Here is a 24,235-nt window from a genome sequence, read left to right on the forward strand (position 1 = left end):
TATATAATATATATAGCAGAGAGAGAGAGAGAGAGATAACATGTTTTGTTCGAAGATTACAATGTAATCATTACGTGTCATTACATCGTTTACCAGATGACGGTTGTGGGCAAAGTGCTATAGTCTAAGACTTATAGTCAGGTCAGAACACGAATGACGTCACGTAGCTATAATGTAGTCTGTCCCAGACCAGATAGTGACGTCACGATTCGGGCTGAGGTGGGGGTGGGGATCCTATCATTGCCTATCATTGAATTGGTTTGAACAGAGAGGATATGAAATGTTTGAATCTATATTGTCATTTTATTGCTTCCAGGGCATCAATCTTTTTTGTGAAAGACATTACAGACTTTCAATATTATTTATATACACCAGTCATATCATAACTATATAATATCAATTAACGAACTTATTATAATAAATTGATCAGTATTTATTTACAAATATATACAGTATAAATATATATACACATCAATTTTGAATGAGGAAGTTTTCAGTCAGTCTTATATAATAAAACTACATAATATAAATAAATATATTTCAGATAAATAAAAGTATGATATTAAGTTTATCTTTATAAAGAAGTAAAGAGACTTGTAAGAAGCCTCTTTTGTCGCCTTTAACGCATCCATAAAAAATTAATTAAAAACTTCCTCTTGTTAAAATTCATAGTTTCAACGCATTAGCTTTAATCGATATAAAATTAGTTGTTTTATTTTAAAAAAACACAATAATCAATATACTTTAACGAATTTTCTACAAAGTTCCTAAGTATTATTTCATCTATCAGATTTTCTCGACTTCTCCATATCGCGTATACACTGTTTCAAGGTAATATAACTGGTATTTATAATCTGTGTAAATGAAATATATATCGCATTGTTTTATAAAATTTAATCATCCGTTTTTGTCATAGTTCGTTTTTACATTTCGAGTGTCAAAACTAACAATTTAAGTAAAATGAACTGAACATTATTTGCATGTAACATTAAACTTCGCAACTTACATTCGTGTTGCAAAATGTTTTATGAAATTTAAAGAAGTTTAGAAGGTGATCTAATAAAGAAATTATCGTATGCATTTTGCAATGAGAAATATTCGACAATGTAAATCTTCTAAACCAATTTTCTTAAGTATTAACATATATCAAATGTCTTATTATGTGCTAACTTTCCCTTTATAAAAATTGTGTATCATACATACATGTATACAGATGTAAAAAAATCTTAGTTGTAAAGCTTGTTAGTCTACATATGTTTGTGTTGCACATGATAAACATTCTAATATACATATATATATGAACTAAATTAGGTATATTAAACAATTACAAAACATAAAGCTAATTACACTCTTAGTAATTAAAAATATTTGTACCTGCATAAATATATATAAGTATAATATACATATAATCTGCACAATTCGATGAACACTATTCTCTATAAACTAGCACTAATGAAAATATGTATCGAAGTATATAACAGTTGTTTAAATTCTAACATTTACGACTACTATACACATGTATACATCGAAATAAAGTACTAGAATATGAGCACTTTTAAGCAGTAGAAAATATTAAAAATTATCAAATATACTACTTCTGAACTAATTTGAACAAAATATCTGTTATCGTTGATAGGATAGATATAAAAATATAAAAATTTACAGCTGTCTAAGCATATACATATAATAAGACTATTCGATTAATGTAAATTACACAATTCTAATGTGCCCATGATAGTCTAAATGAAAATTCGTATTTATCGAGTGAACGCATGTACAACTGTTTTACATTTAATGATATATGAAAATTTCTGTCCCTAATGTTACTAACACAGTAACTATGTGTCGTAATCTTCGTCAAGATTGGCAGTATGAGCAAAATTTGATGTTGGCGGATTGCTTGCACTGACACTGGATGTGTTTGTACTCAAATTCATAGGATTCACTTCGGTATAAAAATTTGGTTGACTAATTTGAAACGATGTAGGCACAGATATCTGAAATTCTGGAACCTGAGAAACAGATGTATTCGTAACGATTTGGTCCACAGTGCCAGAATTATGCATTCCTGTTCCTCCGTTATCATTTGAGTATTTCTGTTCAACTTTTACTTCAGCTGTTAAACCCATGTGTTGCTTTTGAAATCTATAAAAATACGATGATGCATTTAAAATGTCAACTGACTTAATTATTCTAATCAATACCTACTCTACTTCGTAATGTCTCAACATTGGATTAGAAGCAGATGTATTCGATGTATTTGAAATTATTGGAGCGGGTGTTAATGGCGGCGTAGGTACTTCGTCGTCAGGCCCTGAAATATCTGGCAATGACTTCACTAAGTCTTTTAAAAAATCAAAGCGGCTTTCCGACAGGATGCATTGTTTCCTATAAATAAATATAAGCGTAAATGTATAATGTTGCAGTTAAAGTTTCTTATATCGTTATACGTACATGTGAGACGGGCTCAAAGTTTTGGCATTCTTGGCATTAGTAATTTGCATAGTTTTGGTAAGTAATGAATGTACAAACAACTCTAATGTCCTAGGTATATATGCATAGTTAAGGAATTTTGAACTGAAAGCTAATATGCAGTGGGTGTATAAAGTATTCGTCACCTTTTAAAAACGAATAACTGTTTCAAAATTGGACCCAACGGTTTGAGTTTTTTTTGGAAATAGCAAAACTTTTAAGAATCTCCAATTTTCTCATTTCTTGATAATGCAAAGACAGGGTTCTCCTTCTCATTCCTCAATAATGCAAACATGAAGTATAAAGCTGTGCATGTAGCTATTTTCATAAAGCTGCGTCCTTCTAACGTCTCAGAAAGGTGTACCAATACTTTTTACACCCCCTGTATATACTTCTGAAAGCATATGAATCGAAATCATCTCTTCTTAATTAATTTTAAAAGGATATAGATTATAATTGGCACCGCCTGTGCAACTTTTCCAACTTCTTCATCGGTCTGCATAATTTTCTTAATTCGTCCCTAATGAAGGAATACAGATTTAGGTTAACCATGTACATTCAAAGCTTTTCGCATAAATACTGATTTATATTCTTTTACTCTTTCATGGTATAAAAAAGCTTGATTGTCAATTGCAGTATTGTTCTCATTAAAATCATAATCGTGTAATGTACGTGAAATTTTCAATATCTTCGTTGAAACACTGTTTCCAAAATATACATGTTATTTTGATACTCACAGCTGGAAAACGGGCATTGTATTTTTTCTTTTTACTTGGCATTGTCACACGAATATTACTACTTCACACCGCGAATAATATATATAAATAAAATGATAAATGAAACTGCGAAAAAAACGCGTTTATGTTGTATTTGCTGCAATTTAAGTGTTCCAAAACTTGACAGACATCTGTAAACTGTATTTTCAATCATTCATAAAACAACGATGTTATGTGTAAAAAAAGTATGGTAAACCGAGTAAAGCCTCCTCGAGAAACATTTATGAAAACAATTTTTACTTTTTATTTATTATATTATCGATGGTGATGATTCCACCGATGTTGAAATTTTTCTCTTCCACTGTTCATAGGTGAAGTTGTTACATACATAGTGGCAGCAATGACTAAAGATGTCTCTGATTATTATGTCGTGTTATGTGTATAAATTAATTTTGCACAATAAAATCATTTTAGGAACAGCAAAGTAGCAAACTAGTCAAAAGTCAGAAGTCAGACTGAGTCAGACTTCGTGACCTCTTGAAGCATCTTGGAAGGAAGTGTCGTCTCGTTTCTGTTTGTTTACTAACAGTATTACAGTCAGTATTAGTTCCTCATGAATAAATGTTATGTTTTGTAACAGTTGGTGACAGTGTTTTCAGTATATATAAAATATAAATAATGTTTTTACAAATACGGACAGAGAAAACTTATTTTATTCTTAAAACATTCGTGTAAACAGAATTGGAAGAACACCAGAAATATTTCTAACCTATCGCACCGGATTTTAGTACTGTTTACGTATACATAATAATTTGTTTTATAATGGCGAGCACAATTAACAACAGAATCATCGTTTTAATTGATATGGACTGTTTCTTCTGTCAAGTGGAAACGAAACTTCAGCCAGAATACGATGGGAAACCACTTGCTGTTGTACAATATAATCAGTGGCAGTCGGGAGGGTAAAATTCTATAATTATTATTTTTTTATTTTAATATATTATTATTTTATTTTAATCAAAACTGTGATATGGTTTTAATTAGGATAATTGCAGTTAACTACGAAGCAAGAGAATACGGTGTTACACGACACATGAGGGGCGAAGAAGCAAAGGAAAAATGTCCAGGTTTAATTTTAGCTAGTGTACCATGTCTTCGTGGGAAAGCAGATACTTCAAGGTTCGCCAAAGAATTACAAAAACTTATGTAAACTTATCATTTAAAAATCCATGTCAAAGTGTAGTACCAATTTACAGTCGCACTGTTTTCTGCAAAGTTGTGTTACATTATAATTTAATTACTTCACGACTTCGAAATTTGTTCATTTCGTTCAATTAAATTACAATGTAATTTATAATTCTGCTCTTTTATTCGATTAAATTATAATTTCTACAAATGCAATTACAAGGTAATTGTGAATTACATGTAAGGATAAGAACCGGAAAAAGAAAAAGATTAGTATCAGTGATGAATAGATTGCGGATATTGATGCAATTTTTAATTTTTGTAGATGAATTTCAAGAAAGCGGTATTTAAAGTAGCACAACTCTGATTTTCTGAATTTTCGCACTACCAATTGAACAATGTTTTGAAATTGTTGCATTTTTCTAACTTTACTACTTAAACAGGTATAGAACCGCTGGTCGTGACGTTATCGAAGTTATGAAGAAACATTGCAGCTTAATCGAACGAGCTAGCGTAGATGAAGCATATTTAGATATTACCAATATCGTTGAGCAAAGAATATCTACAAATTTTCCTACCCCAGAAGAATTAGCAATTCAACTTTCTAATACATTTGTTGTGGGATTTTCAGAAGTTGGAAAGAATGACGAGGGTAAGAGAAAGATTTAAATACAGTAAAATTTATATTTAATTTAATCTTACTATTGTAATCTTAGAAGAAAGAAGCAGAGGTCTAAAAAGTTGGATGTCAAATGTTTTTAAAGAACTTGACGACATACAAGCTCAGAAACTTGCTGTAGCTGGTGTAATAGTTGAAGATTTGAGAGCTGATATACTTGCGAAGACAGGATTTAAATGCTCTGCTGGCATAGCACAAAATAAAGTAAGATGATTCATTAATTTTCTTAATAGATTTTTGAATACATGTATTAAACATACATTGTCTTTAGATATTAGCTAAATTAGCATGCGGATTACATAAACCGAATCGCCAAACAATATTACCACCGAGTACTGTATCAACACTTTATTCTACATTGCCAGTGAAAAAAGTTAGAAATCTTGGTGGAAAATTTGGAGATGTTGTCATCGAATCGCTTAATTGTAATGTTATGGGTGACTTATTGCAATACTCATTGCAATATTTACAAAAACGTTTTGACGAAAAAACAGGGTACGTTATATCGTTCTTTTCAATATTTTCAAATACATTACGAAAGTATATATTTTTGTTTAGATTGTGGTTATATAATATTGCACGAGGTATAGACAACGAACCTGTTACTATGCGTCTTCTAACAAAATCAATTGGGGCATGTAAAAAATTTCCAGGAAGACAAGCCATCACTTCGTTAGATGTTGTAAGTTAAGCGTTAAATTGTGAATAATTTATAAGAAACACACGTATATGTGTATATGAACGGTATTTTGTTACAGTTAACACATTGGGCGAATGAATTATCAGCCGAAGTTTGCGAACGTCTTGAGAAAGATGAAGAAGAGAACGAGCGACGAGCGACATTGCTCACAGTATGCTATCATTATTATCAAAACAGAACTACTATATCCCAGTCTCGTTCATGCACTTTAAATTCGTACAAACCAGAAAACATGGCAGCTCGTTGCGTAAATATTATAACCAAATCTACACAATGTCCGATCGCGTATTTAGGAATTTCGACTGGCAAATTTGTTCAAGCTAAAGGTACCGAAAGCTTCAAGAACTTTTTTAAAGTGAAAGACTCTGAACCTCAAGAGAAGATACGTGTACAAACGAAATCTGTAAAAGTGGACAACAGTCGGTCGTTAAAAAGAACCATTGAAATAGAAAATGAACGGAGTAACAAAGTAAAGAGTGTTACGCATAATGTTAAAACTAACGCAATATTAAACGAACAAATGCCTAACAGAAAAACAGATTCATCACCTACTTCAAGAAGATTAAATAATTTAATCAGTTCATTGAATGAAAAAAACAATAAAAGAGCTCTTCTCGAAATGACAAAAATGAATTCAGAAGCGGACAAGTCTATAGATCAGAGCGAATTTAAGAAATCTTTTTTTATGAATGTCCTTAATCCAAAAGATGATAAACAGATGATAATCGAGTTAAACGACAAAAAGAACATCAGTATTGTACATGAGAATTTAAATAGAAACGGTACGCAGGAAATCGAATTTGAAAATGATCGTAATGATTACGAAAAGGAAGTACATGCGAACAATAAGAATTACTACGATAAGGTAGAACGTATTAACGTAGTTGAGACGGAGCAACCTTCATCTAGCGCAGACACACGACAGAATAATAAAACTAGTAATGTGCAAAATCTTACTAAATTGCAAGAAATATTTCCTGATTTAAATGACATTGACCCTAGCGTAGTTAGTTTGCTACCTATAGAGTTGCAAGAGGAAGCAAAATTATATATGAAAGCACAAACTAAAAAAGATATTAAAGAAAGTTCAATAAAAAATTCAAGAACAAAAAGCAAGTCCAAATGTAATACGTCTAAAGTAAAAAGTAACAATGCTATGTATAATTTCTTAGTAAAACGAGATCCGACTAGTATTGTAGGAGTTCCTTCAAAACAATGTTTACAGTGTTATCAAATGATTGCTCTATCGAGATACAACGAACATTGCGATTTTCATATGGCTGAAAATTTGCAAAGGGAATTAAATACTCCAACATTAGAAACCGTGAGTGTAGAAACATAACATTGTTTTAATAAGTTATGAAGAATTTAGAAATTGTTGTATATACGTGTAATTAGAGAAAATATGACACTGACAATATTCGTACTTAAAATATAATTTTCATTACTTAGAATAATTTTTTATAAATATTTTTACTGTAATTTGTATTGCAATTTTCACTGCAATGCAAATAATAAAGTATTACGCACTCTGTTTTATTGTGAAATAAAGTTTTAAATCGAATCTCAACTCTACGCTTTCAATTTATTATCATTTTCATAAAATTTTTTAGTTATATAATGTTAATAACACCTGTAAGTTATATACACGTATAATTAATTGTTAAAAGTCGATCTGTATTCAAGCTATCCAGTTTTGCAATTTCTGATCTTACGCTTTCCTTATATACTTTCATTGAATCTTGCAATTTAGATATTGTTTCCTTCATCAAATCATTTGATACCTTGAGTATTTCAAATGCTACAACGCAAGCAGAAGAATGAAGATTTTACATGATACTTAAAATATTCACGGGTTCATACCTTGCTGTTTATTTTTCTCCTCTTTCTCGATAGAGTCGATTAACTCTTGCATCAGTCCTATTAACTTGATCCGTTCCTCTGGTAAAACATTTAACGATGATATTTTTCCAAACTTCTTTTCGTACTTTTTAATATACGCATCTAATTTAGAAACTGACACTTTATCGGATTTTCTATGCGAGCTGTTTCTCTTAAATCGTGCGTTTTTGTATGTCATAATTCTTGCTGGAAATCTGTTACTCCATTGCGCTCGAGGCACAAGATATAGATTCTCTTTTTAAATAAATGAATATTTATATTATGCGTGTCATGGCATTGAATATACAGAGTGTTCAATTTGTATATGGTCAATAGTGAATAATTTGATTTTCACTTTGTTCGACTTTGTAGAATAAACTCTTGGAATATTGATCATGTACAGTCGGACGCTCTGTGTATTTTATGTAAATTCACATCAGAGATTATGTACAATATAGAAAGATTTATTTATATAAAAATAAAAAACCATACACTTGTACGAAAGTTATCGAAGAAACTTCCTAGCATGTGTGTATTAGTAAAATTTATTTAAATTCTATATAAAAGGTATATAATTGTAGGAATACGGAATATTCACATCATACTATAGCCTTTCTTCCAGACAGTATCTTTGAGATACGCAACTATCATAGGAGTGTTGAGCATCGATTCAACGATAGTTTTAAATCCTAATTGACTTGCTAACATGTATTTACATTCTATATCCGATAATTCAGATATCAGCATTTTCATATTATCCGTCATTGTGTGCGTAATACCTTTCTCCAGTCGGTACCTGTATTAAATTCGAATTAGTTGACAATGTAGTATGTTCGTTAATTTATTTGAAAAACGATCACAATACCTGCGTGCGCAATCTTGTACCAGACTGGTAGTTAATTTCTCCACAGTCATGAAATCTTTTAAATATTTTGTTTCTCCGTTCAATATACAGTGATTGTATATTAGATTAGTCCAATCCACGGGAAAATTATACGCGTGTATGACAATAAGGGCTTGAGAGAAATTTAAAGTATGACATAGTATTCTGTCAATGTCCTCAGATTTTAAATTAAGAATACAAATTACTTCTTGATTATTGGACACTGTGTTAAACAGTGAAAGTTGGAAGCCCACCAATTGCGCTTGGTTCGAACACCAATTAGCAAGATTTAATGTTTTCTCCTGTGTTAATATACAAACATATATGATAACCGTTGACATTAAAAATTATTTCGTCTACTATTCAATGTAAATTTACCCGCAAATAGTATTGCGTCGCATAAGTGAAGTTTGAAACGGCTAGCTGTAGCTGCTGTTGAATATGATCTGTTTTAGCTAACTTTATTTCTTGTTGAGCAGAGTTCGGCAGTTTTCCTTGATCTTTCGCTGCAGATGATACTAATGCGTTGATTATATCTCTCGCTTCACTCTCCCACGTAACAGCCATTTCATGATATAGTTGGAAATGCAATGCCACAAGAGTAAAAAGATCTTTGTTTTGAGGACTTGAACGTTTTAAAAACTCCAGGAGTGCTATTTTCAAGCCGGGTACCTATAATAGATTTCATGATTTATTTTCTGAAACATATGTACGGTAGATTATAATGTTAGCATGTTAGGAACCTTATCCAATCCTTTTCCAAGTAAACATTCGAACTGATGATTCTCCTTTAAAATTTGAAATATGTAGTTCATTTCTGTGAAACGGCCAACGCCTGTTACAAGTCGCACCTAGAGACAGATAATATATATATATATATTACCTATATTAATATATTATAAGATAATTATTATAATTAACTTTGTGTTAGGTATAATAATGACTAGATTGCGGATTTTCTGCATTTGAAAGAATTAAAAAATACTGTTGTATTATTTTCGACTTGTTAAAACTCCTCAAAGCTGCATCTTGCGATAAATGTAGACGTAGACAATGCTTCTCCTGCATAAAGTCTGGAGTCTATTAACGACGTACCAATAATGTCCACAGTTTCAGATTTTGCAGAGCGTTAGCAACATTCTGGCATTTACGCAATATCGATGCGATTCCTTCCATGTTGCAAGAAGTTGTAAAACAATCGTGAGATCGTATTAACAGTTCAACGATCATCTTCAGAGTGGACACTGGAATAATAAAAATAATATTTATGTAACAGATATAATACTTTGGCTTTGCAATTATGTTTCATCGTAATGTCATTACGCTTTTCGCAAGGGGAATGTCCAAGCAATCTATTTGCTCTTTTCAAAAGTTGATAACCAAGAAGCGGAACATCATTGCCTAATTCCATAATTACTCGGAAATTCGAATTTAAACAATACCCCCAAAGGTAAATGTTACCTTCTTCGCCATCTGTAAAATTTAGAAATTCACAGTTGCCTTTTGTAGAATTCTACGCTTATGCTCTTGTTAGACTGCGGATCTTTATGCATTTATAGCAAAATTGATTGGTTTCTATTTCTTGCAATCGATGCAGACAATTTTTATTTTGCATAAAGATCCACAGTCTAGTCCTCATATACCTTCTATGGCGCGTCCAATATTCGCAGTAATATTTTCCGCCAGAAATGTTGCAACAGTGTCATTATTTATGTTGTATGCTGTAATTATATCAGCAAATACGTCCAATTTGTTCTCGATATTACTTTCCGCAATTTCTTGTAAAAATTGCGTAGGATCGTTTAACGTTAACAGGAAACCATAACTTTTCTCTAGTTGCATCGCTAGTTTATAATATAATACGATTTTTAAACATACATCTTGTCCATGCTCTAGACTTTTAAGTAATGTTTGCAAGGTTGTTAAACAATCCATTTGCATATTCTGAAAATTTACATCTTTATGCTTGCTTGTTTCAGATAAGCTCGTCGAGGTGGTCACTAGAATAAACAAACACATTAAATCAATATTTGTTAATTAATTATTATTACGACAAGAATATCAAACTTACAAGACGAAGAGGACGAAAATCTTTGCAAACCACGATGTTTAAAGGCACCATATTTTTGTTGTTTAGTCTTATTTAGATCTTTCAAAAGATTCTTTTGGTCAACAGTTAAATTATTTGGCGTTATTTCACCTTCTACCAAGCTCAAGCATAACATTAAAATTTCTAGATCCTACATGTAAAAAAATAATTTTGGTATTATTAATTCAACAATTTCTGAAATTATGTAACACTATTGTTTAATATAACCAACCTTGTGTTTATAATTAAAAATAGTACTAATTCTTAACGCGATGTCTATTTTATTTAAATCAATTAATTTATTAATTAGTTTCTCGGCAGCACTTTTTTCGTATGGTTCATTTAAAGTATAAATGAATTCTAATTTATCCAATCCCGACAACAATTCCGTTTTTAATTTATTGAAAACACGTGGTCCACTCCCTAATTGTATATTCTCGAGATCCGCTAACATACATGATTTCCACATCGCCATTTCTAACGTGTTGATATTTTGTTGTTCTGTGTCAACGCTTTTTAATGTTTCGAAAGCCAGACGTAGTATTTCGTATCTGTAAAATATACTTATTTAACTTATTGAACTTATTAAAAGATTTAAAATGATTCAAAGAATATATTTATACCTTTCTTGATGAGAAGCAACCTTTTCGGCATGTTCAATAAAAAATTCAACACTTTTCGCATACGGGACATTGTGCTTCTCAAAATTTTGTGCGCACTCAACCCAAAATTCATTCTCAACCACACGTTTCCTTTGTATGCAATGTTCAAATTTATGTCGATACTAGAAATATTATTCTGTTAAAAGCAGGAAGTTAGAAATACGTAACGTATAATATTAATATGGTACCTGGGCTAATATTATGTTTGACGAATTCAGATTCGCAGCAGTTGATAGTTCCAACGCACTATCGTAACTTTCTGCTCGTAATAAATCGTCAATGTATCTCTGAATTTCTGGATTAAAGTCAAATACATCGCCTGATATCGTACAATTAAACACAATGTTCGTCTTTTGCAGAATTTTCACAATTTGCAACAAACGTTGTAAATTTGGAGTGCAAACTGTAATGTACGGAAAATTAATGCTTTCTGTTGGCTAGTATGTTCACATGTAGAATTTTATAGTACCTTGAGAATCTGCGTGAAAATCACATTTTATCAACGTATTAAGAAATTCGATTTGTAAATGCGTGCTTCTAAGACTGTACACAAGCGTTGCAAGAATACATTTAACAGCAACCATTGTTACCCAATCTAAATTGTTCAAATATGAGCCATCTGAACAATTCCAGTCTATAGCTCTCTGTAATTTTAATGTTTCGTTATTCTACAATAACATACAATAACATTAATAATTGAAACGTACATTGCTCCGAAGATTTAAGCACTGGTTCTTGAATTTTAATAAATATTGTTCAGACTCTTCGAAATCTCCGTATAGTGTACATTGTGCAAGAAATTCAAAATATGCATTGAAAGCACTTTCCTATAATATAAAATTCATTAAATATTTTGCAATCTTCTATAAATATTACGTGAAATATATACATACAGGCATAAATATTTTATACGCTCTACTGAGCGTACTAATGTATCCATGTGTCACCATTTTGTTCAATAAATTAAAAACATGATTTGCCGTCCATATTTGTTGTTCTAAACAATTTTTATATTCAGAAATAATATTTTCATCAGCGGTTGATATAATCATCCACGAATAAGAATATGTTGCTGTCGATGATGGCTGTAACAGATTTTTAGTTTAGTACAGTAATATACAGTAATGTTAATGATAGAAAATCCATAATACCTCGTAACAGGTTGCTAGAACTGTGAGAAATGGTTTCAATGTCAAAAGTGATGCACTTATCAATGCACCAGGAGGATCTGGGCTTTGATGACATTTTAAAATAATCAGCCACAGATCATCATCAACTGTACAAACACTATCGTTTATAGTGTATTCATATGTGCTACAAGAATCGGAAATGCTCGATGAGTCTGTGGACGTCGATGAACCAGAAGCAAGAGATCCCTGTTTTCGATATGGTACGTTATAATTCTTTAGAATGTTTACACATCATATGCATGTATTGTTTATTACTCACAGTTTGTTTAACACCAACTTTATGATACAGTGACTGTCTAACATCCCGTGACTTTAACTTCTGATCTATGTGAATAGCTGTTTGTTCTTTCGTAAGTCGTGTGTTATTTAAACAAGTTAACAAGTGCTCCCTTAAAACTGCATCTTCGAAATATTTAGCATTATCTAGCACCTGAAAAGGGAGTGTACTCTCATTCATTCATTATATTCATTACATTATTCGTATTTAGTACCTGATCCATGGGATAAGAAAAAAGTTGACAAACTAAGAGAAACTCGAACCAGTGATTTTTACTCGCTAAAAATTTCAAGAAGGACACAGGCGAAGAAGTACTGTGTGATCTGGCAAATCGCACAACAATATCCCATATTTTTAGCATGTTTACAAATTCCTGACTATTCTCAACTAAATCATCACAGATATCCTTTTGGAAGCTACTTTCAAAATAGGATATCACAGCCTTCAGATCATTTTCATTTTCGTATAATGTATTCTCTAACAGATTTCCTGCAAGCAAAAAGATAAGATTCGTTAACAAAATTTATATAATTTGTGCTTGTTGAAAGAAATTACTGAAATTACCAATAGGTACGTTCATTTTTTTTTGTATATAGTTCGCCGCTGTTACGTGAAGTCTCAGATTTTCGGAATTGAGACTTAACATTTCAATAAAAGAGATACAACTGCAGACTATTTCCGGCTTTTCTAAATTCCGCAGAGCGAGAATGTGTGCGTAAAGACTTGCTTTACATTTTCTGAAATCAAACTATATTAAGTAAACACTGTTGGAAGATAAAAATATCAATTGTAACTTTACCTTCTAGAAAATACACTTTTTACTCGCTTCCTTTGGCACTGTTTTAAACTAAGAATAGCCATGCTTGGACGAGCTTCTTTCAAGTAATATTCATACGTTAATGAATCTGTGTGCCCATATTTTTTTACAAGAGTTTCGTTAGAGAAGCGAGGCATTGGCTCGTTACTGAATCGCCACTTAAATAAGTGCTCCACATTTAAATTTTTATAACCATCTAATAGTTCGTACATTGTGGCTTCCTTTTTTGGTTTATTCTCAATAATATATTGCAAAGTTGGTATTTGCTTCAACGTGCTTTGGAGGACTTCATTGGAAATATTATAATCACCTACTTGCAAATCATCTTTTCTCGTAAATATATCTTTCAGTATACTTCCTTTCATTGCAGTACAATTACTTTGATTGTTTGCTCGATTTTCTTTCAATAAGTATACAAATATTAATAGTAAGACTATTAAATAATTCTGTTTTAAAAATTCGTTTACATCATCGCATAGATAATGAATCGTTTCGAAGAGGGCTTCCATTAAAGTGTCTTCAAACTGTTCTTGATCGTTACACATTTTTGTCAATACACTAAAGAGTTTTACTATCTTTTCTTCATCCTGTTCAGTGTGAATTTCATTTAAGCAACGTGCAAAGCGCAATTCTTTATCAACAGTTTCGAAAAATTCCTTCCTATCGATATTGGACGTTTTACAAGACAGTGCTGCGTCAAATTGTGATAACGTCATCGCGCTGCCAAAGATGCGTGCTAGCATTAATTTTATATTCTCTTTTTCTTTTTGTACAAATATTCCGTACCTGATACATTTATATAATATATTTTATTATTTGTTATATATACCGCATTTGATTAAATTCTGATTATCTACAGGGTGTCCTATAATTACAGCTGGAAAAGGATGGTTTATACTAGGGCTAGATAGATCTTTTAATCTTCTAATAATTTACTATGGAGGTTCAAAATTCGAAGCTTCGAAACTTCGATTCTCATTACCTCCGAAGTTTCAGAAATTAAAGCTCCGTAATACTAGGTAACAGACGTAGTATATGCAAGAATAAGTAAAAAATGTAAAATTACACAATTTTACAATTGAAATTTCCCTCTTGAACAAATTGCAATGGGTCACCCTGTACACATTTATGTAATCTAGATAAAGACGTACCTACACAAGTGATTCTTAACCAAATCTTTTACAAGATCACTGGCATTCGACGAATCAATGTGTTCATGCATATCCGATCCAATGTTCATAGTAGCGAACAAAGATCTGTACTCTTCGGCGATATCATCAGACTGTTTTATCGAACTACCATTATATTGAATATCAATCCAACACTTGATCATCTCAACCTTATCATTCGACAACAAATAGTCCCATAGCACAGTGTTAGTTACATTCGTTAAAAGATTATGTTCTTTTATAGAAAAATACAATTCTGTGCACAATGCTCGTTTTATATGTTCTGGTAGTTTTATCATATTTTCTATACAGAGGTTCGAGCTTACTCCATCTTGTATCCTGAAAAAATCACTTATTAATAAATAAAGTATAATAAATAAAGAATAAAGGAACTTACATATGTTTCTCTTCAAACTTTTCGAGGTATTTTATTATATTCCACGAATCGATATGCTCAGCTTCGAAACGTGCAACGCTTATTAGATATTCTGCTAAATAGTTTCTTAAAGCTAAATCTTTACAATGTATACAGACTTCGAATATGTATTCCACTGGATCCTTTTTCTACAATAAGGAAAGATGCATTAATGTCAACGATAATAGATGTTGTAAATTTGTAATTTGATTTTTAATATACCATATTTTGCAATATATGAGAAGCTCTATAAATTTGACGTTTCTGTAAGAGTTCTGTAATCCATATTTCCACTTCTTTATTAAAGTAACGTTGAGCATCTTCAATGGAACAGATTTGTCTAAAAGCTATACACTTGTGAGCAAGATTGATGTGAGTGCCTTTCGCAGATGCTTCTCTGACTAATTCCTTGTCTCCCAATGTACGCCAACCGGTCCAAATTGCTGCTGGTTCTCCAGTCAAACATTCGACTGGGATGCCTCCCACAACTGTTTTCTCGCCCATTTTATTAGGCTTTTCTTAAAACAAGGTACAATATGTCGTTAATTTATAATAAATATATAAATAAGTATATAGAGAAAAGTAACACAAATACAATAGTTTACAGAAATCACAATTTGTACTTACCGTATTTATACTCTTACATCTCGTTGTTTCTTAATTCAATTATTTTTCATGTGTCGCGCTACATAACATTATATCATTACTTTTGTTAGGTAACTTAATATATAATGTTGTCTTTAAAAAATGAAATCGAGAAGTTTTACACCCGACACAGTACGCACGAACAGTATTTACGACGCATAAAAATGCAAGTTTCAAGTGTTTCATACAAATGAGATACACATTTTATCTTTTGACGTCTCGTTAGTGATTCAATTGATTCAAATGCGCTCGAACGTCAGGTTAACGTCAAGTTCAAATAATGGTCATGATTGGTCATCATCCTTTCTTTGCTACTTCCAGAGTCTCTGCTATTTGTTAGAGATTTTGTAAGGCGTACAAAATATTTTCAAAAATGTTAAGAAATCGCTATGTAAACTTTGTTCGACTTTTCGAATAGCATCAAATTGTTCGTGTTTGTGGGGAACTATAATAGTACCAAATAGTACCAAATAGTACCAATTGAGCAATTGAGGAGCAGTGGTGAAGTATCGATGGTTATCGATAGTTCTCACTATCGAAAACTATTTGAATTTGAATTGGATGACATGACAAATGATCTATCGATGTTTTCATCATCCATATTTGAAGATCGATATGTATACAAATGATCTAATGAATTTTGATATTGTTGGTTAGTCGAGGATAAAAAACATTTTTCAAGTTCGATCTTCTATTAGTTTTATCGGATTTTAACAATATTTGTCGAGTAAAATAATTACAAGAATAATGACAGAGAGCTATCGATAGTTCTCACTACATACACGTGTATTACAACATTTGTGGAGCTTGCATAAATATCTGTAAATAATTTCTAACCGTAATAATTTTCAGTAAATTCTGCCAGAAATTAATTGGTTATTATTCTTTCCTTGACACATTATATTTACATTTATTCATGAAAAATCAAGAGTATTGGATATTCATTCCGGCAGCAAATGATTCGTGCCGCTTTGCGAGATTTTTTACCAAATTTAGTTAGAAATCCACCGCTAGATGGCGTTGTCACATACTTCTCTGTCGGTAACATTTGGCTAACAGTTTGAGCGTTTTGCCGCTGCATGAAATGGCGCTGTACGGACGTTTATAATTCATGCCGGAATTAACATTGCGTCTTATGGGAAAAACGGTACGAATCATTTGCTGCTGTAATGAATATTAAATATTTTTCATTTTGCATGAATAAATTATCTTTATTGTGCAATACAGAGACACAGAGGATTCTCCAGTATACATCCACCAATTTTTTTAGCCCGTGAACAGCCCGTGAATAACAATTTCATTGAATATGTCACCTGTCAATATCGTGATTATCGCGTGCCTATCGATAACCATCGATAGTACCCAATAGTACCTCGATGTCCTCGATATCGATAGTTCTCCACTAGTGTGCACCGTGTTTATTCGAATTAACCTACAAATTTTATAAATAAATAAATAAATAGTATGCACACGCAATATAAGTGACAATGGGGAAAACGTCAAAAGATAAACGGGATATATATTATCGTCGAGCGAAAGAAGAGGGTTGGAGAGCAAGAAGTGCATTTAAATTACTCCAAATAGACAACGAATGCCAAATATTGGATGGTTTGTATTTTTAGGAATAACGATCCAGTACATATTTATAAATTTAAATTCAATGATTTTCTAATTTTATTTCTTTTTGTAGGAGTGAACAAAGCAGTAGACTTGTGTGCAGCACCTGGCAGTTGGAGTCAGGTGTTATCACGTAGATTAAAGTGAGTGTATTATAAGTAAGTAGCCTGCGGATCTTTATGCAAAATACAAATTGTCTACATTAATAGCAAGACATAGGAGCTAGATAGATGTTTATTTCTTTCTCCAATAATTTTATTGAGCTGGAAGTAATACGGTACAAGTTTTAAATTCTCTAAACATTTTCATAGTATTGTCATAAATCCATAAAGATCTGCAGTCTAATTATAAGATTCAAGAATTTCTGAATACTGCAAATTTTACTTGATTCTTCATGTAGTAGCAATTGACATACTTTAGTAATTGATACTTAATATATTTCTGAATATGCACAGTGAGAATTATAAGAAAGCTTTGGAAAATGGAGATGCGAAAATTCCAAAAATCGTTGCCGTCGACTTACAAGCGATGGCTCCCCTGGAGGGAGTTATACAAATTCAAGGCGATATTACAAATACTAATACAGCAGAGCAAATCATTGCACATTTTGACAATGAACAGGCTGATTTGGTAGTGTGCGATGGAGCACCCGATGGTAATTTATAACACCAATACCTAGAGAACAGTAAATTTATAAATGGACTAGCAAAGACTAAACTATTTTAATAATCAACTATAGTTACAGGCCTTCATGACATGGACATTTACATTCAATCGCAACTGCTGCTAGCTGCTTTAAATATTACATCTCATATACTCCGAAAAGGAGGCACATTTGTGGCAAAAATATTTAGAGCAAAAGATGTTTCGTTACTTTACTCTCAGTTGAAAATATTTTTCCCATATGTTTACTGTACGAAACCTAGCAGTTCGCGGAACTCGAGCATAGAAGCTTTCGTAGTGTGCAAAGATTATTCACCCCCCGAGGGTTATACACCTCATATGCTAAATCCTCTTTTGACTCACAAACCATGTGATTTTAATGAGCTGACAGGGGTCAATAGGGTTGTTGTACCGTTTATCGTTTGCGGTGATCTTAATCAGCCGGATTCCGACACCTGCTATCCTCTAGATGTAAGATATCTATATATATATATATATATATATACAATGTTGTAATGTTGTAATGTTTATACAAGTTTTGTAAATGCATATGTAACTCATTCCAGTATGGAGGGAAGGAGTACGAGTACCTTGAGCCAGTACAGATGCCAATCGCGCCACCATACGAACAAGCCTTATCGTTATTAGAAAACAGAGACACTGATTTCAGGAAGCCTGATGTTAGTGTTGTAATAGAGAATATAGACTCGATGTCTCTTTCAGATTTTAAGAAGTTAGCGAAGCAGAAACGCAAAGCAACCAATGAAAAAGTAGTACAGCCAGTTAACGAAAAAACTGATGAACTGGCGTCTGTCTCATTATCGGATAGTAAAACTGAGAATACTGAATGAAAGATATTTTATATTATAACGTGTATAAAAATAAAATGAAAAATGTCATTGTTTTTTTTTGGAAATACATTACTATTTTCAGATTTCTGGCCATTATTTTACACACCTCTCCTTTTACAAATACATAACGAATAATTTGATTAGGGCATTCATAATTTTTAGTTTCGTTTATTCGATATATAAATCGATTTCAAATTCTGCCTCCTGCTGGAATCGATTTCTTCTATTGTTGTTAGTAGATGTGCACGTCGGTGTGTACAGCGCGTCGCCTAATATGAAACAGTAAACATTGAATCGTCTCAGTCGTGATGACCTAGTCGGAACATGACATTAGCCGAGGTATTTATCGAAAGAATTATGATATATTAAAATTTCGTACGTACAAGAACTGTAATGTAGTGAAAATTACATGTTCAGCAGCCGAGTCGGACTTGTTGCGTGTGCAAGAAATTATTCTGTTGTGCCCAGTGCCGGGAACGACACGAGAAGAAGAAACATTCGGACCTGCAGTTGAAATGTCCATTGTGTACGATCCAGAAGTTTCCGTTACAATTGCTCGAAGATAAATCGCTGTTATGTCACATAGCGACCGATCATCTGCCTCTGCATTGTACTCTTTGCGGGGACCTCTTTAAAACGTTAAACGATTTGCAGTCGTTTGGTAATTTTTTTTTCATACTAGCATAATTCCAATTGAAAAATCAACGGTTGGCTAATAAGCCAGAATTATCTGGAGGCATGACACTAACTTATTTTTAGCACTTAACCCTGTAGGATTTTCGGGATAAAAACATATTCGTGCACCCCTTTGGGCTAACGGCTACCTGTGTACCAAATTTTTTACGTCTTCCGTGTTTCGAGATTTTTTTACCTTTGCGGAGGACAGAGAAATAGGTAATTTAATTTTAGCATTTAATCCTGAAGGATCTCCGGGATAAAAACATATTGGTGTATCCCTTTGGGCTAACGGCTACCTGTGTATCAAATTTCAGTCTTCTGTGTTTCGAGATTTTTTTATCGTTATACATAGAGGACAGAGGAACTGGAAATTATCGTACATATAGATATACTCCTCGAAAGAATTAAGGAATCACTTGTGCGAACCCGAAAAATTGGTCCCACTTTACAATGGTTTGAAAGCCTGAAACCTCTAGTTTCAGATGCTTTGTTTCAAATTGTTGCTATGTTGGTTTTTTACAAAGTTATAGCGACATGAAGACAACATTGACGGTTAACAAAAATTTTGTGCAACTTTGGAACATCGCACGGGGAGCAACAAATTTTTTTGATAAATCGCGTTAATATCATTTGGAAGGGCTATCTGTCATGTGTATAAACTGTGTGGTTGTTTAACATTGTGCGATTTTTTTTATTCGAGTTGTTGAACATTGATGTAAATATGGGCATTTAACTTTAACTGTCTCTAGAAAGCGAAAAAATTATCGTAGAATCTTGTGCAAAAAGCAATAGAAAGAGCGTTTCTTTCTCTTTAAGGCACTCCTTTTGTTTTTTCGATTTCATTAACATTTCGATATACCAGGTGTTTCTGAAAATCACGTAAAGTGGGAGCAATTTTTCGGGTTCGCAGAAGTGATCCCTTAATTCTTTTGAGGAGTGTAGATAGTTTAATTGATTGATCTGTTGCATTTCTCAGAAGTAGAGTTCCACATTGATTCATCATTTAAAATACTTCATCAGGATTATCATATTTTTCTGATTTGTGTACCAATAATAAAGGCACCTGCAGGTGGTGGAAGTCTCGTCATGGCAATTCGCGTATTTCCGACCAACAGCTCGTCCTGGGAAGGTCGCCATCACTAGACGCGAACGAAAATGTCTACAACCACAACTTCGTTTCCTTGACTTCGCCCCCGGAGCTCCAGAGGAATACCAGCACCCCGATGGTGGTCAGTCAGAAGAGCAATCTAGATTTGAAGACTCCAACAGTCCCGAACTTCTCATTGAAAACGCCGAAGACCAACTCGCCGTCATTACCTAGCGAAATCCACAGCGACTTCCGGGACAGTGGATCAATAAGCCACTACGTGAGCTTCCCTTCTTCCGTTTCACAGAAGGAAACGCCGTTCCGTTCTGCGTGTTCGAATCGTGGAAACGCGGACAGTCTTCCTAGAAGCAATTCCAGACAGCTGGGGATCATGAAGGAGCAAGAAGAACAAGATACCAGCGTCAACAACGAAATGGATAACATGGAACTGACCTGTGTCGAAGATGAAGTGCTATCCGACTCCAAAGACATATGCGTCCAGAATTTCCGTAGACGATCGGATTCCCTGAAGAGAGTTCGATTCTCTGATCAACACGATTCTGCTGCGGAGTCTGATGCGCCCAAAAACTACAACGCCACGGAGAACGAAGAGTTCTTCGAGGCTTGCGACACTATGCCCAACGCGAAAGAATCCCTGGAGAATTCACGGATACAGATTTACGAGAACGCAGAAAATATAGAGAAAGACAAATGCAGCCCGAATAAATCTAGCGTGGAAGTTAATCAATCTTCCAGTTTGACGAGGTTCGTGATGATGATGGTCATGGAGAGTGGATCAAACCTTTCCACAGGCGACCTTATAAGCTCTAGCTTGAAGAAGTTCGACAGCATCACATCGAGTACCAATAATATGTTGAAGAGCAGCCACAGCTGCTCCAGCTGCAGCTGTTTATCGAAGGCTGTCGATAGACGTTGCAGTGTTTCGAGTCACGAATGCTATTCTTCCTCGACCCAAATGATCAACGCTGTCCGAAGAGACTCAAGCTCGTCGAACAGCAGCGGTGGCAGCAGCAGTTCCGGTGGACTCTTCTCCACGGTAGCTAACGCTGTGAAGTCTGTGGTAAAAAGCATTTCTGGTGGGTACAGAATTATTAAATATTATTGTTTAGAAATTTCCAGAGGAATTCTTTCGATATAATTTTGCGTTCTCTGCGCGCAGGTATGACGATGTCCGGCAGTATCGAGAGAGAAGAAGTTTCCCAGAGGGAAGACATCGTTGCAAGACCCTCTACGTCGACCACGTTCATTCCGCTGTCACAGTATGCTTCCTCGCTTATGCAGAGACCCGGAAAACGTTCCAGAGATACTCTAGATAACTCGCCCTCGTCGCAGAGACAACTCAGTTTAGAAATGCCACAATTCGAGTCTATGAGTCCACTTCGGAAACGCCATCGCGGGTGGACTAGGATCAAGGGTCGGGAACCGATTGCCAGGATGCGAAATAATCAACTTACTTCTCCTAGAGGAGTGTCCTCGGAAACTCAAGTTTTCCATCAAGGAGCGTTATCTGTCGGCGACACGATTCTCCCTCTTCCTAATAGAGCACACCAATCTACTCAGACTGATTGACACTAGATTGAAATTAATTTCTAGATATTTTTTTATGTACTCATATATGTATAGCTTTAATCTCTTTATTCGATGAAACCCTCCGGTCTCCAGTTTTGAATTGAAGACGGGATCGATAATCGAGTTATTTTAATTCAGTCAGAACCTAGAATAGAAAACTGTTGGACGTTGTTGGCATTTTTAAAGTTTTTTATATACGTTTATGTAGCTAAATTGTTAATATAGATCATGAATATTATGCGCGCGGCACTACTACGCAGGATTTCAAGAAAATATAACGTGTTTGTAAATATGTACAATACCAAATACCAGTGGCGCACCCAGGGGGGGGCCAGGGGGCCAAGTCCCCCACCCAAGAAAAAATGTTTAGCTTCCAAAAATAAAATCGCGGAATAGCTCTCGACAGATATGTTCGCTAAAAAAAAGAGGTCATCACGCAAAACCGAGGGCTGGTTCAACTCGCCCCCCCAAGATTGTATCCTGGGTGCGCGCCACTGCCAAATACGCGGAGAAACGGGGACAATCGTTGTTTCCTAAAGTTTTGTATTTTAATAATTAAATACTGTAGTACTTAAGACGTCCCCTCATATGTATAGGGAGATTTAAGGACATCAGTGTAGTAGTTTCAGTTTAATAAGATAATTAAAAGAAGAAAAACGTTCTTTTATTCCGTGTCCTGTATAAGCCTCATTAATCTCCAAGCTATTATTTTTCAATTAGAAAATTCTATCTGTTGTACGTAACTGGCCTAACGTTCCCTTTACTTTGTATATCATACATGTAACCGCAATTATCGATAATGAGAAATGCTGTATTACTGTTACCTAATGAAATGTTATTGCCATCGTGAAACCGTTTACGAAACTGTAGCCTTCGTAAATAAGATTCTATAAAAAAGAAATGGTACAGTCATGTGATCGATGAATTATTAATTAGAAATCATTTACGTTGCACATTGCTACATTGTTTATAGTTACAGCAAATTACAGTAAATTACGACCGACAACAATTAAAAAATAATTATTCGTTTTTAAAAGGTGTACGAATACTTTGTACTTATACTTGTTTCGACTGAGGTCTTTACCAGATTGCGGATCATTATGTAAAATAAAAATGCTTTCTCCAACAATTTAAAAAAGTTCAGAATTACATACATCGATATCTTCTAATATTTCCGCTTCCCAGTATTTTGAACAAAATCTAAATGACAATCCGCAGTCTAGTCATTACTATTTAATCACTGCTCTGTAAATGTTTCCTGCGAGACAAAGAACGTAGATTTATAGCCGCTTAAATCGCTCGTTGGCGATGATCTTGCGTAATTCCCTGTTTGCCGGAAATATCTACGATTCCAATGTGATTCCGGGGTCGTGGATCGGATATCTTATATATACACGTACAAAATCTATACGATCCGTTTCAAAACGAATGAAAATGTTTATTTCCATCACGAATTAATATAATCTTTATCGAAGTACATGTTCCGAGAATACATACGTATCGTTCCCAACGATTCTATTGATCATTATCAACATTTCTAGGAATTTACATCCGTTTAGAGTTTCCGCTGCTTCCTCGTGGATTACGTCTGTTTTGGAATGTTCACGTCGTAACCGATTTCTTATCTTTGAAAGAAGAACAACGTTAAGTAGCTTCAACCCGAGTTTTACGGACTATACGTGGGAGTATCAGATTCTTATTTTTCATCGAATAGATCGTTACAGGTTGAGAAGCGTTGACGTGGTGCATTCTTAGCATACAGAGTACTCAAATATATGACACCGTAACGAATGCTAGCATTAACTCTGCAACTCTGAATCCGTTAATAATAGATTCTCCCGGCAAGCAGATTTTTCATAAATTAGCTTCGGAATGATGATTATAAAATATTTTTACGTAGACCGTCACGATACTTCACGAATGCCCATTGTAAATCATTTTCTTGACTGTGATATGATCAGACTGCGGT

The 24,235-nt window shown here is 33.6% G+C and overlaps 5 protein-coding genes across 8 annotated transcripts; 3 read left to right on the top strand and 2 right to left on the bottom strand.

Annotated features, from left to right (window-relative positions):
• Positions 1-283: 283 nt before the first annotated feature.
• Positions 284-3,749, bottom strand: Nc2alpha (negative cofactor 2 alpha). 4 transcript variants are annotated; one of them, XM_076424885.1, is made up of 6 exons: positions 3,489-3,748; positions 3,210-3,386; positions 2,920-2,992; positions 2,455-2,548; positions 2,209-2,388; positions 284-2,145 (listed from the first exon to the last, which is right to left on the bottom strand). In XM_076424885.1, the coding sequence occupies exons 2-6, from the start codon at positions 3,249-3,251 to the stop codon at positions 1,839-1,841; spliced, it is 696 nt and encodes a 231-aa protein (XP_076281000.1). In that variant the 5' UTR covers positions 3,252-3,386; positions 3,489-3,748; the 3' UTR covers positions 284-1,838. The 4 variants fall into 4 exon arrangements, with proteins under 4 accessions (XP_076281000.1, XP_076281002.1, XP_076280999.1 ...); XM_076424887.1 differs by lacking the exon at positions 3,210-3,386 and having other exon boundaries at positions 3,489-3,749; XM_076424884.1 differs by having other exon boundaries at positions 3,210-3,748.
• On the top strand, positions 3,312-10,637 carry Dnapol-eta (DNA polymerase eta). The gene is made up of 8 exons (XM_076424883.1): positions 3,312-4,150; positions 4,233-4,367; positions 4,817-5,025; positions 5,090-5,256; positions 5,324-5,547; positions 5,611-5,734; positions 5,811-7,076; positions 10,496-10,637. Exons 1-8 carry the CDS (start codon positions 4,011-4,013, stop codon positions 10,523-10,525), a joined length of 2,295 nt encoding a protein of 764 aa, XP_076280998.1. The 5' UTR covers positions 3,312-4,010; the 3' UTR covers positions 10,526-10,637.
• Spg11 (spatacsin) lies at positions 8,077-16,258 on the bottom strand. The gene is made up of 23 exons (XM_076424882.1): positions 15,763-16,258; positions 15,358-15,653; positions 15,118-15,284; positions 14,703-15,059; positions 13,534-14,337; positions 13,299-13,471; positions 12,949-13,223; positions 12,717-12,887; positions 12,419-12,643; positions 12,161-12,352; positions 11,975-12,094; positions 11,737-11,911; positions 11,456-11,670; positions 11,229-11,389; positions 10,838-11,156; positions 10,588-10,756; positions 10,160-10,516; positions 9,840-9,989; positions 9,612-9,760; positions 9,260-9,367; positions 8,895-9,188; positions 8,499-8,818; positions 8,077-8,429 (listed from the first exon to the last, which is right to left on the bottom strand). Exons 2-23 carry the CDS (start codon positions 15,637-15,639, stop codon positions 8,228-8,230), a joined length of 5,385 nt encoding a protein of 1,794 aa, XP_076280997.1. The 5' UTR covers positions 15,640-15,653; positions 15,763-16,258; the 3' UTR covers positions 8,077-8,227.
• Positions 16,259-16,982: 724 nt separating this feature from the next.
• Positions 16,983-18,989, top strand: Trm7-32 (tRNA methyltransferase 7-32). Its single transcript, XM_076425362.1, has 5 exons — positions 16,983-17,388; positions 17,471-17,540; positions 17,853-18,052; positions 18,137-18,531; positions 18,627-18,989. Exons 1-5 carry the CDS (start codon positions 17,268-17,270, stop codon positions 18,909-18,911), a joined length of 1,071 nt encoding a protein of 356 aa, XP_076281477.1. The 5' UTR covers positions 16,983-17,267; the 3' UTR covers positions 18,912-18,989.
• A 142-nt stretch (positions 18,990-19,131) lies between these two features.
• LOC143209565 (uncharacterized) lies at positions 19,132-23,459 on the top strand. The gene is made up of 4 exons (XM_076425360.1): positions 19,132-19,250; positions 19,329-19,572; positions 20,649-21,773; positions 21,857-23,459. Exons 1-4 carry the CDS (start codon positions 19,236-19,238, stop codon positions 22,264-22,266), a joined length of 1,794 nt encoding a protein of 597 aa, XP_076281475.1. The 5' UTR covers positions 19,132-19,235; the 3' UTR covers positions 22,267-23,459.
• Positions 23,460-24,235: the final 776 nt, after the last annotated feature.

This window comes from Lasioglossum baleicum, chromosome 6, assembly GCF_051020765.1.
Source record: "Lasioglossum baleicum chromosome 6, iyLasBale1, whole genome shotgun sequence".
In the NCBI taxonomy this organism is placed as follows: Eukaryota; Metazoa; Arthropoda; class Insecta; order Hymenoptera; family Halictidae; genus Lasioglossum; species Lasioglossum baleicum.

Coding starts and splice junctions, on each gene's coding strand:
- Nc2alpha (XM_076424885.1), bottom strand. CDS start 3,251: ATGCCAAGTAAAAAGAAAAAATACAATGCCCGTTTTCCAGCT. Junction 2,389..2,454: donor ACTTTGAGCCCGTCTCACAT/GTACGTATAACG, acceptor ATTTATTTATAG/GAAACAATGCATCCTGTCGG. Junction 2,146..2,208: donor TTGAGACATTACGAAGTAGA/GTAGGTATTGAT, acceptor GTATTTTTATAG/ATTTCAAAAGCAACACATGG.
- Dnapol-eta (XM_076424883.1), top strand. CDS start 4,011: ATGGCGAGCACAATTAACAACAGAATCATCGTTTTAATTGATATGGAC. Junction 4,151..4,232: donor AATCAGTGGCAGTCGGGAGG/GTAAAATTCTAT, acceptor GGTTTTAATTAG/GATAATTGCAGTTAACTACG. Junction 4,368..4,816: donor GGGAAAGCAGATACTTCAAG/GTTCGCCAAAGA, acceptor CTACTTAAACAG/GTATAGAACCGCTGGTCGTG.
- Spg11 (XM_076424882.1), bottom strand. CDS start 15,639: ATGGGCGAGAAAACAGTTGTGGGAGGCATCCCAGTCGAATGTTTGACT. Junction 9,990..10,159: donor TATTGGACGCGCCATAGAAG/GTATATGAGGAC, acceptor TAAATTTTACAG/ATGGCGAAGAAGGTAACATT. Junction 9,368..9,611: donor TGAAACTGTGGACATTATTG/GTACGTCGTTAA, acceptor ATCTGTCTCTAG/GTGCGACTTGTAACAGGCGT.
- Trm7-32 (XM_076425362.1), top strand. CDS start 17,268: ATGGGGAAAACGTCAAAAGATAAACGGGATATATATTATCGTCGAGCG. Junction 17,389..17,470: donor CGAATGCCAAATATTGGATG/GTTTGTATTTTT, acceptor TTCTTTTTGTAG/GAGTGAACAAAGCAGTAGAC. Junction 18,053..18,136: donor GTGCGATGGAGCACCCGATG/GTAATTTATAAC, acceptor AATCAACTATAG/TTACAGGCCTTCATGACATG.
- LOC143209565 (XM_076425360.1), top strand. Junction 19,573..20,648: donor AAACGATTTGCAGTCGTTTG/GTAATTTTTTTT, acceptor CCAATAATAAAG/GCACCTGCAGGTGGTGGAAG. Junction 21,774..21,856: donor TGTGGTAAAAAGCATTTCTG/GTGGGTACAGAA, acceptor CTCTGCGCGCAG/GTATGACGATGTCCGGCAGT.